This window comes from Haliotis asinina, chromosome 5, assembly GCF_037392515.1.
Source record: "Haliotis asinina isolate JCU_RB_2024 chromosome 5, JCU_Hal_asi_v2, whole genome shotgun sequence".
NCBI classification, from domain to species: domain Eukaryota; kingdom Metazoa; phylum Mollusca; class Gastropoda; order Lepetellida; family Haliotidae; genus Haliotis; species Haliotis asinina.
In genome coordinates this window covers 8,559,240-8,571,804 of record NC_090284.1, presented here as the reverse complement: position 1 = coordinate 8,571,804, position 12,565 = coordinate 8,559,240, and the positions used below count along the sequence as shown (strand labels likewise).

The following is a 12,565-nucleotide window of genomic DNA, read 5'->3' as shown; positions in this document are numbered from 1 at the left end:
TATCAATTAACTAGTGGGCATCGGCATGTGTGTAGGAAACACCTTGCTCCTTGACAATGTACTTTTGATTCAGCAAGATGCGCGCGCCCATGACGGACTCTCTTTGAATTTTAATGCTGCATTTTGTTTTGTATTCGATAAAAAATAGAAGCTCATTACCTCAATATCAAAAGTCAGATGAAAAATTAATTCATGCTGTGTTGATATCCCCTTTTAACAAGGATATGTAAGCAGTGTCTTCAGCTAGACGAATAATTTAAAACAGAAATAGCTTTTTACTCGGATTCAGTATGCTCGTCAGCTACACGAACTACTGATCTTTTCATAAAATAGGTATTACGGAGCAACTTTAGTATTTTATTTCACTACTAACCGTTTATGACTTTGAAATTTCATTCTCGTGTATAAACCAGTTGCGTTTTACAGATGTATATTTCAAACACAATATAAGCTTGAATTTAATACCATACAACGGTCAATCTTTAGTAATTACGGGAAACCTCTTCTAAGTTTGTCTAAACTTATATACATGTACCTTAGAGCATTAACCTAGGACTCACGTTGCGCTGTCACCTTTGATGGAAAGCCCTTATCACAAAGTTGTATGCAATTTGCAAAACGCTGTAGCAAGAAACACGACGAAAACAATGTCATTTGACATCAGCCTAGCAAGAATGTTACGGGGGTCATCAAGTGTGCATGAGCTCCTCATGGTGATTTATCATCTCTACATGATGTATCATTAGACAGGCACAGGGATGTGGAGAGCTTTCCGTATTTGTTCGCGAAACTAGTTTTCGCAGTACACCGCCCTTGGTATCAAACACTGTTTAATACCAGTTCGTTGTTATTCAACACTGCTATTTACAACGAACGGGTAATAAACCAACTAACTGATGCCCACAGTTGTCTTGACTGTATCGTATGTTCAGGTAAGCATGGGGACAAGTAGGTACACATGATCATTGTGAGATCGTAAAGTAGTTTTGATAGGAGTTGTTATCCTCATTCGAAACCGTAAAGAAGATACGGAAGCCACTTACAAGAACAAAAGCGTTACTTGCAAGAACGAACATACTGACACACTGATGTTAGTTTGTTTACTACAACAAAAGATTTATTTTAAACGCCTGTATACACAAACAGAGCTATTGACATACTGAAGGAAACCCTTGTTTAGCGTCATGTAGTGCACATTAACGTGATTGTTATGTCATATATGTTGTTTTCCCCACGTCAGCAATAGTTTCACCAATGGGTTTGTGAGTGTGGTTTATGATTTTACCATGACCTTAAAGCTTCGTTCGGCGTTCCTTGTACCAGTGTGGGAAGCCCGCGTCCAAAGCGCATTAGGTTTATGTACATTCCAACTGATTAGAAGGCTATGTTGGTAACCTGTGCTTTGTCTATTTCATACGTGTAGAGTGGCCAGGTGGTCACTGTTGATGCTGATTCTGGATATTATTTAGACAACCTGGGACATTAGTGACATACACTGGTGTGGCTAGTATAGATCACCCATTGGGATTAATTACTCCGGATTTGAGTATATATATCAAAAGAGAGAAACTTTGGTGGCCCTGTTGTGTAAGCCTGGTGTGACGTATTGAGTATCTATCCAGGATCCTCTCACCTGATTGTTATTCTTAGTTTGTTAGGATCCCAGTCGTGCTTTTAGAATTCGCCAATTCTTTCATGTACATGCCAGTGAAACATTTCACTAGTATCACAGAGTGAGCAGCAATGCAACTGTCAAAAGATTAATATGAATGTAAAGCACATCCATATATGATAGAAGTTCAGCTCCAGTGTGTTCATAACCGAAGTCTTGTATAATAATGATAGTCCATTTATACACGCTCAAACCTCTGACATACTACCCCTGGTCAACAAGTACAGAACTGTCCCTGTAAAAAATACAACTGGTCGCCTGTCTGGCACTCGAGGTTCAAATTCAGACTCCCATCGTATCATACCAGGTACCCAGCTTTAATGCTGGGTGGACAGCAACAAATTCGCTAGCCTAAGGTGAGACCACATGCGGCACAGTGTAGACTCAGTACTGCTTCCCGTTCTCCTAAGGCTGTGCTCCTAAGGACATGTGGCCTTATTATACCAACGGCTTATTTTGATGTATACAACTTAACTCAACTACATTTAACAGTACGATTCGGTAAGTTTTATCAGTTATACAGTGCATCCTTTCCTTTTAAGTGGGTTGTTAGAAGACCTAGACGAGACCCAGACAGGTATGTGCACTGCGCGCTCAGACATCCTACACCTACCGGGAGTGCAACATCTGTTATGAAGAGGTGGAAACACGTGTCAGGTTATTCTGACATACATATTATTAGGTTGGGTGTTTCACAACCCACTCCACAGTACTCCAGCAATGTCAAGGTGACTTCTAATAATCATATCTGGACATGATCCAGTGGTTGATATCATGAGAAAATTCGCGGCCGACCCGGAGCACCGACCCGTGTTGTTTTGATACGATGACACGCTATAAACCCAGCCAGATGACCCAGTCTGTCTGCTTGTCTCTCATAAACTGAAAACAATCTGGTCTTGAATCCGCACTGGTATAACACCTGTGTGCTTACCTTTCATGCTTATTAAAATCAAATGTAAAAAAGTGTGGAATCATTCTTTAGAAAGAACTACAGCTGAATATAGGATCACATACCTTCTTTCTTTACCTTTCTGAAGAAATTCGAATTTTAATATTTTGAATTAATGAAGGCTGCAAATAAACTGCACTGGTCCCTGTTGCTAAATGCTGTATGGACGCAATGAATGCAAAATAAAGAGAAATCCCTCAAATGGAATTATGCAAAATGTATAATTGATTATTGTGAATAATATGCACATCCATAAAAATCCTTTGTAACATTAGTCTTCAGTCACCAGTTGACAATGCTTGTCGGAAGAAGCAATTAATATTGAATGAACAGAATAGAGTGTTCGGGATCACCATACTGGTTACGCCCTGAAAAGATCAAGATGTACATGAGTTGTAGCCTGTGAAGAGCCTGGTGTTCAAGCCATGCTTGCCGTAAGAGGCGAATAACAGGATCACTGACTTGGATGAATCATGTCGCCGAATCCCATTTGTGTACATCGAGGTTTATGATGTCAGTCACTGGATTGCTTGGTCCAGACTCGATTTCTTGTATCTGAAATATGTCAGACAACGCCTTTATAAAACAACCAACCAACCAACAAAGAATGACTTGGCCCAGACACGAAACTCAGCATCATGCAGCAGTTCGTTCAGATCCAGCAGCTCAGCATTGTCCGAGTCTAGACTCAATAGTACTAGTTTTGCTTAATCATCTCTTATGTTCCTTCAGTCGATATTGATACATATAAATGGTGTTGGTCATCTCATCTTTGAAAGATGTTATAGCTTCTGTACACTTGTAGCACATCATGTTTAAAATAGCAAACTATAAACTACACCACCACATCAGTTTCTCGGATGCTGGCTGTGAACATTGTCCGCTCATGTTTTATACATGATAATCAGTTTGGGATCTAGACGTTCTAGTAAATATTGGTATTCATATTGTTAAAACTGTTGAATTCTTGTTTCAGGTTACGCTCCTATCACCGGTCTCTGTAACCCGATACGTAGTTGTGCTGCTATTAAGGATGAAGGATTTACTTCGGCATTTATCATAGCCCATGAGATGGCACACGTGTGAGTAATGATATACTGGTGTTGTCCTTCTACACTGTAAACTTCTGTACTATTTTAAGTAAACATATAGTTGTTGTGGTATTTGAAATATTTTCAGGACAACATGTTTGTATGGCAATGTGCACTTTTTGTATTCTTGTATATATGTTTTTATTTCCACAGTTTGGTTACATTTTCAGAACATAATTATTAAGACGTATTTGTGCATAGAATTGTCATTTTAAACATCGTATCTAAAGCGCTACTTTTTTGTATTTGGTCTGATGATTTTAACATCTTTACGAGCTCAACAGTATGGACCAGAAACCGTGTATTTGAAGGTGCTTATAACAAAGAGAAACATGTTTCTAAATGAAATATGAATGACTTCATTGAAACTACTTCTAGGTTTGGTTTATTCCATGATGGCCATGGCAACCGTTGCCATGGGCGCGAGTACCGAACAGCCATAATGGCGACTCTTGTGGAGTCCAAGCTGAACCACTATTGGTGGTCAATCTGCAGCCAAGAAAGGATGAAGTCACTAGTTAAGTAAGCATTGAGACAAGTCTCAACTGACCAAATGATAGTATTGCACCCCTACCACAGTTCATTCAGAAACGTTCAGATGGTTAATGCACGTGTCTTTGTGTCTATTAGCTATATGTAAATTTACGGCAATAACTTGTATGGTTGTATAGAGGTATCATGAAAAAGCGAATGTGTACTTTAAGGCAGAGTTCAGACAATGTGTGTCATCCACGCTTCAAGACACCCACATGTGTTTTGTGTATCTAGAATCAACAGTGTCAAGTCAGCCAGCGACGACGGTAAAATTTGGAAACGCTTAATTTAACTTAAGGAATTCAATCTCGCATGGTTGTAAGGGAATTCATTAATATACCCCTGCCTAACCAGATGCTGATGGTGCTATGAACTTATGCTTTTATCTGTCAGCTCTCTTTACTGCCTATTTGATGATCCCTATGAACTGGAAGGTCTGCCAGAATTACCTGCAGCTATAGGAAAGAACTGGTCGCTAAATGAACAGTGCATTCTGGAGTTCGGAGAACAGTTTTCAGTTTGTCGAGCTGTAAGTAAATGTCTTTGGCGTTCATCGAAATCAAATGTAACACCTTTTGTGACCCTTGTTAAACGTCTCAGATCATGTTCATTTGTGAAACATCCATGTTCTCTGTTTAATCGTTACTTTACTATGAATCAATAACATTTGAAATTGTGTGGAATGTGGTATTTTCTGTTTCTGTCCCCACTCGAAAGCATGCCTTCAGGGTTGATGCTGTGACTATTTATGTCTTATGCAATCTTTGAAAAGTTGAATCCCTAAAATGTTGTAAATGGTTAATGTCGAGTTGACTAATATTACCAAACAAAACATGAATACTGCTTGCTCTCGACAACTCACAGACTAAGTCCAATCCATTTTTACACATAATGTGTGCCAAAATGTAACGGTTGCTAAAATGAATAAGGTAAACACCAACTGTCATGAAGGTCCCTTTCTCTAACAAACTGCGCATGTGCATATTGTCTTTGCAATATGGGTCACCTTGGACTGCATAAGAGGGTATTGTTTGTGGCTTCTCCGGTGCTACTCCCTACTCTGGTATACAAACCTTTGTGTCTTTGATACTTATCATCGGAGGCGAAACCTTAACGCGAGGTGTGTGTCAATCTCTGTCTTCATCAGTTTAGCCTGTTATTCAAGCCATATAGTGTTCAGTCACTAGAAATGACCTATGTGTTTGTTGAAATTCTAGCAAAACATTTCTTTCCTTAAGGGGTGCTCAGATTAATGTCACTCTTTCTTAAAACGTTTCTATTACTGAAACGTCTCATCCTAATTAACATGTCGTCACTAAGATATCGTGCATGTACTGTTACTCACCAACTTCTGATATGATAATCATTTTAGATTATGTGCTTTATGTTTTCTTGAAATATCAATTTCTTCCAGCCACTAATCTGAAAGCAGCAAATATGTGAGTCGTCTAAGCCCACATGTCTTTGAACGTCACTCTAATCGGTATAATTATTAATATGAAATATGCATTTAATTGATAATAATTAAATCTGATCTTCGAATTTCTTACGAATACTACTAGCTACTATTGCAAAAAAGTACGTCAATCATTAAGACATCATAGACAAGAAATGGCTTTGTGTTTCTAGTTGTGAAATGATGAAGACAGAGACTGGCTCTTGACTAGATGTTAACTATTCTCTAACTATGCAGTGCAGCCTGATGTTTGGAGAGCAGTTCTATTGATGTTGTGGCAGATTTGCAGCGTGTATTTGCAATGACTAACATTCTGCTGTACTTTCATTCCTGTATTTCTCAATATCTGTCTTCTTTTCTTCTACAGGAATATAATTCGGTATGTTCTTTACCTGTTCTCCCTTGTCACCTTGTTACTCACGTTTTGAATGTGGTGCAAGTGTTCACTGTTCTTGCTTTATCCCTGCATGGCAAATGAAACTTAAAATATACACATAAATATAATTATTCATATAACTTTAAAGACACAGCAACAAGTTCTTAAACGACAAAGAATCTAAGTTAGAAATCTTCCTTGTCTTAAATATATCTAGTGCGAAAAGCTCTTTCTCTCTTCTTATCTTTTTCTGCTCCTTCTTTGCAACGTTGCCTGACTCCCTTCCTCAACATTGTTACACATTCTAATTGTTCAGTGATTGTATTATATACTCAATAAAAGGTCACACATGTGTGTGTTTTGTTGTTTGTTATAATAAACGCTTGCATCGTATATTTACACCCCAGTGTCTGTAAACGTACGTAAATTTCCATTGAACTCTTGTGAATTGTCTCTTTTGTGTGATAACCCCTATCTTTGTTTTTACTGACTTTAACCATGTCCGTGTGTGGGGTATGGCACTTGCCTTACCCTTAGTGGATTTTCTGCAGTTTTACTCTGACTCTTGCAACATGCTCTGGTGCGGCGACTACCGCCGACCTCATCTGTGCCGGACAAAGAGGGGACCGCCAGCTCCGGGAACGCCCTGCGGGAGGGACAAGGTACGTGATAGGTGTTTTTGTGACAAGTAAATGTTCTAGATATGTTGTACCTACATCATTTGAGCTTTGGTAAAATATATTTGCAACAAACCGTTCATGCTGATCACGAGGGACAATGTCGTGAGACGATGGCAAAAACACCCAAACAGTCAAGTTTTGTAACTGGCTCTTAACAATAAGCATTATATACTATGTCTAGACTTATTTGTACGGGAACGTGAATTCTATATCCTATTTATGTACTAGGGAACAATTGAATGTTTCACTATGCCAGGTGTACATATTGCATAATACCTTGTCGTTACAACCGTCATAATATACTCACACGCAAAAGTAACTCACGTCAAGTGTAAATAATATGCCATTTTTCAAAATTAAATAGAGGAAATACAAGAAAGCATTTAACTGGTGTTGACCGGAAATGCGCCGATCTTATCGAGGGCTGGTGACACTAGGGCGAGCAGGAAAGCCATCGGCCTGTTTTAGCGTTGTGTTGATGCTGAAAACCGCGGTCAAGTTTACGTCGAAATGACGAGCCACGTTTTGGAGGGACGCGTATTTTTTTCAAGTTGAGTTAAACGTTGCATTGTTGAACAAGGAGTGATAGACCCAGCTGATGGAGACTATTCGTTCATGTTCGATTTCACGAGAAGTGTGTGCATGATACCTGTATGTGGTTTGGTATGGTGCGTTTCTTCTGTTGATGTGATTTTACTCTGGCCTTCCAAATCGCAACAGAAAATATTGATAACACCAGCGGGCTTCGCTATATGTCAAAATACTCAACTAAGGGTTCCGAGTTTGTTTCCTGTTTCGATAAAAATCTTGACTTTCTAATGCGTGAGCATATATTGTCAATATAATGACCTACCGGCTTGACCGCAGCAATGGGTGAACGGTCGGTGTATATATTGTGTGTATAATAATCTATTTGCTATGACCACAGCAATGTTTGAACGGTCGGTGTGAGTACGTTGGCAACCAGTCTCCAGTGCATGGTCGGTGGGGATACTGGTCGTCGTGGACGCCGTGTTCTGCAGAATGTGGCGTGGGACTTCGGTACCGTAGTCGGACATGTGACAACCCAAGGTGAGAACAGCACTACCCACGGCGTAATCTGTTAAGTTTTTAATCATTAACACGGATGACTTAGGTTTGTGAGGCGCTTTCGTGCGCTTTGTCTGAAACTTCATTTACTCAGATTGTGTATCGGGGTTTGTCAGAACCAATCATTTGTTGTGGATTTAGCCAAAATGTTACACTTCCAAAGACCTTCATGACTTCTGGGTTTCCGCTTATACCAAGTTGAAGCAGTGATCTTGCTGAAATACATTTCAAGGGGACTTTAAACCGGATATATTCACACACTCATATTTTTATATGAACCATATCTTGTTTGTCATCATATTCCTAAATGGTTGTTTCCGGGCTTTGTGTATTTCTGCTTTAGGCAATCCTTCGGAAACAAATCGGCTAATCACATGCCTTGATTATGTTAATAGGTATTTGCACATATAGGTATTAGTTATGTGCCTGTTTACCAGTGATCCCACTGTTGGTGTGTGTTGTCAGTAATGTACAGTTGTGTACATATATGTTTGCAGACCTAAATATGGAGGTCGGGACTGTGAGGGCGGAAAGGACGAAATGGGGACATGCTTAAATGAGGTAGAATGCCAAGGCCTTCCCACTTAGCAGAGCTGAATGACTGCATCGTTCACTGTTCACATATCAACAATCTTTCATCAAGGCTCGTCTTGTCCTGTCATAACCGTGCGGGCACGTGTATGCTTTGAAAATAATGTAATCTAGTGTATTAGATTCGGTGACCACGACATGCATTTATATTAGGATGTATGTGTTCATGTCCGATATACTATACACCCGATGTTTGTATGGAATGAAGATAAACGAGACACCCATGAAGAACGGGTTAAAACTGCTCTTCCGTAAACTAGGCTTGTCGTTAGAGGTGACTATCGGCATCGGATGGTCAGACTCGCTGACTTGGTTGACACATGTCATTGTATCCCAACAGCGTAGATCGATGCTCATGAAGTTGATCACTAGATTGTCTGGTCCAGACTCGAATATTTACTGACCGCCGCCATATAGCTGGAATATTGTTGAATGCGGTGCTAAACAAGAAGCCGAACCAAACCCAAAAAGCAAAGGAGCCACGGATGGACCATACCGCAAAACTCGACAAAATTATGATCTGTCCATGTTGCTTTCTCCCACTGAAGTATCGGTGTAAGTCATCTTGTCCATTGGTTGACAAGCTGTGACGTAACTGAATATCTATTCAACTTGTTCACAACAAGAGTTGAGGCATTTATCCTTGTATTGATTACCTACTGAGATTTTAAGATATATTTTATGTCCCCATCCTGTGAGATCCTCGGACTGCGGTTGGTGAAAGTTACAGGGAGGATTTGTTTATTAACATAATGCAATTAACTTGAAATGTAAGACCTCGCGTGACGGTGGTGGTTAAAAACGTCCATAAAAGAAAACTGGAGAGCGTGCAATAGAATATATTTAATATTGAATATTACGATAGTAGATCGTTGTGCTGCGAGGACATATTTCAAATGAGATGATAAAGTGACTTATCATATTCATGAAATACATGCACAAGGTGTTTTTTCATGTGATGAAACAAATCTCCAGGGTATGGTCTAGGGCCCTGTAACTGCACGCCATGAGATAACTGGCAAAATTGTTTTGACAGAAGTGTTCCACGTACACCGACATCCGAGCTGGAGAATGTGAAGTATGGGAGGAGATGAACATAAGGCCCGGAAGACACACCTGGAAGCCCTTCCCAGCCAAAAACAGTACGTCAGGACAGTCTTGTGTCCTCCTGCTTCTGTGTAATGGAAGCGTTCTCTCCTGGATCTGCCTCCTTCTTTTGGGATACATTCCTCAAACATGAAACCATCGTCATATTCCTAACTCAAATTACATATTTGCTTTTTACACTCAAACAATTCCGATGATACATCTAGCGAACATAGAAACATGATCACTGACATCACGAGGACTACTTATAAGGCTATATACTGCAACACACGAGAAATTGTGAAATGCTGAGATCAGGTCTAAATTTCCACAGCATTTGTAATTGTTGAATTACAACATATGTTATGTATTTCAGGAACTCACACTATAATAATAAAATCTGGTGATGATTGTAAACCACTCTACGACCGCTACACAAACACACAGTGGACAAAAATCGGATTCTATGTACAGCATGTGGTTTCCTGTAGTTCTTCACATGGACGTATGTCGTCTGGGGAAAGAATATTGGGGAAGACTATACACACGTAGTGCGTCACCCACAACAGTTACTCATAGTAATATATTATGAGGATCATAGTAATGCTAGATAATGTAGCATATTAAATTATATTTATAGAATATGAAGGGCCTTGATTTCTGGTACCGTGTGCAACAAGCGACCTAACATCACTGAAATGTTGTGCTTTCGTGTGAGAGTACTTATTAGGTAAGACAGATATGTGTAGGTGTCGTGTTAGCTACATCAATGCTATCACTCAGCTGAAGTAATTTGCATGAACCGGCAAGTTTAACAATAAATCACAATATTACTGTTTTCGCTAAAAACACGTGCCGTAAGGATATGTATTTATATGTATTTATTTATTCCCCTGACAGATAGTTTCATCAGCTGATTGAACTACATGTCCATATGCTCTTACAACTCGTGTACCACAGGTGCAGACTTCTACGGGAATGTACAGAACTGAGTATTCACAAGCTTAGGCATTTGCAACTGTCCAATGCTAGCTGAAACGAGAAGAAAACACTGTCTGAATGTTTATATGGCTAACAGAGGTGTTAAGGCTTAATATGTTGAACTGGATCAGAAAACAACCCATAGGAGATGTGCACTTGGATCAGATAAGTTTGAAGTTCAGTAAATAATTTTTATGAAATGATTTGTTGCCTCTCTGATTGACGGAAAAGTTCACATGTGGTCCACTTCCAGAGGAGGACTGGTGTAGACAAACGTGTAAGTCGGACAGGACTGGAGAGGTCGTCACCATCGACATCGACACCGAAGACGGTACTCCATGTACATACGACAACGACTTCAGTATCTGCATACAGGGAAAATGTTTTGTGAGTATTACCTTTTGTACTCAATGGTTGTGGCCACACGTTACGCGAGATCAGCGTAACAACATGCCCTTTGAAAATATATTTTGTCAAAACACGTCAATATGTACTCTATACTAAAGCTTTCCAGACATTAAAAGAAAGTATGAAGGCAATAGTTAACATTTTCATATTTTAATATTTTCACGTCATCCGTTGTGGATATAAAGCCATACATGTGTAAGTGGACACACACGTTGATGAAAGTAGATCTGCCCTGTCGTCACTGTGGCTGAGGGAGTGGGTGAAAGGGGTTTATGTGACGTTGGTTAAGTCGTAAAACTCTGCTTGAGCAGCATTAGTCTAAAGAAAGAAGGTTTAAAAATACTGTCAGAATGAGTGTTCGGTGGGCATTATTCACCATCATGGCAGATCTTAACTAGATTTTATAAATTTGAGAATGAAACCCGAGCCGCCTACGTGGCCAGCTATCCTAGCTACCACTAAATACCTTTCAAAGAAATTCAAGAACTTTGATCACAACGATTGATTGACTTAGAGTAGTGAAAGTTCAGTCTCAAACTCATTATGATGTGTGTAAATTCACATACGCAGTGTTCGCGTTAACGCAGAAATCTGCATTTTTCACGCGACGAAATTAATAATAACACGCAAAATCATTTTTGTTTTTGTGTTTGTGTTTTGGACGCATAGATTCTGGTGTGCTTAATTTCAAAACTACCTTAAAAACAAGACATTTTAAATGATTCCGGATTGAAATAAAAATACATAATATTATATAATTCCATTTCTTCACACACTCTTACAAAACCTACCGCGAACACTGATACGTATGTAATTAGGATCATCTGTGTTATTTACATTCCAACACAGGATGTAGGGTGTGACGGTGTGATGAATTCAACCAAGAAGAGTGACAGCTGCGGTGTTTGTGGTGGAGATAACTCCTTCTGTAAAACCGTGACAGGAGAGTTCCTCAGAAGACCTTCTAAAGGTGACACTGCATTACCTAGCGTTCAATTTAGAGAACTCGAATGTAAAGCGTGTGAATAAATCAACCATAACACACTTACCTTCTCGGGAAAGGAAATACAGAACCCACAACGTGCCATGGTACTTTGGTACTGGCTGCTTTGATCCATAATACTGCTACTTACACATGTCAAATATATATGGACTTTCAGAAGATGAATATGAACAAGTCGTATTCCTTCCCCACGGAGCCCGCAATGTGGAAATAACCAAGACAGAAGAGTCGCCGCATTTCCTGGGTAATCAACCATCATATTGTAATCTGATTGCACCAACGCACCTTATGGCCATCGACAATAAACGTTTTGAACGCCTACTAAAGTGACAATCCCCGTATGAAGTTGTTTCTCCTTGTGCATATGTTTTGCATCTTTTGCTCGATAGCGGTTTAAGAATCTACACCGAAACGTCGCATCCAATGCATTAAAGAAGTTGTCTATCCATGAAAGTCTTCATCCTCACGTATGAAGTTGTATGCATTCCACAAATATCACGTTTTTGTCGCTCTTAATCACATGCACCAGCTCAGTATTTTATCACCCATTTTGGCCTAATGTCATTTAAGTTATATCATAAGATATTACAACCTTTTTTGGAAACAGGTTAAGTTTGAAGCCATTACACCTATGAATGCTGATTGG

General features: G+C 39.5%; 1 protein-coding gene across 2 annotated transcripts in view; it reads left to right on the top strand.

The window, feature by feature from the left end:
* LOC137283666 (A disintegrin and metalloproteinase with thrombospondin motifs 3-like) overlaps nt 1-12,565 on the top strand; it is a 47,221-nt gene that overhangs the window by 27,967 nt on the left and 6,689 nt on the right. The window contains exons 8-18 of one of the 2 annotated variants that reach the window (XM_067815300.1): nt 3,601-3,706; nt 4,094-4,237; nt 4,643-4,778; nt 6,073-6,084; nt 6,633-6,743; nt 7,690-7,832; nt 8,348-8,411; nt 9,478-9,583; nt 10,762-10,895; nt 11,766-11,886; nt 12,077-12,163. In XM_067815300.1, coding sequence (XP_067671401.1) covers nt 3,601-3,706; nt 4,094-4,237; nt 4,643-4,778; nt 6,073-6,084; nt 6,633-6,743; nt 7,690-7,832; nt 8,348-8,411; nt 9,478-9,583; nt 10,762-10,895; nt 11,766-11,886; nt 12,077-12,163 — 1,164 coding nt within the window. Of the gene's footprint in view, nt 1-3,600; nt 3,707-4,093; nt 4,238-4,642; nt 4,783-6,072; nt 6,085-6,618; nt 6,744-7,689; nt 7,833-8,347; nt 8,412-9,477; nt 9,584-10,761; nt 10,896-11,765; nt 11,887-12,076; nt 12,164-12,565 lie in introns of both variants that reach the window. The other variant, XM_067815301.1, reaches the window with a different exon arrangement.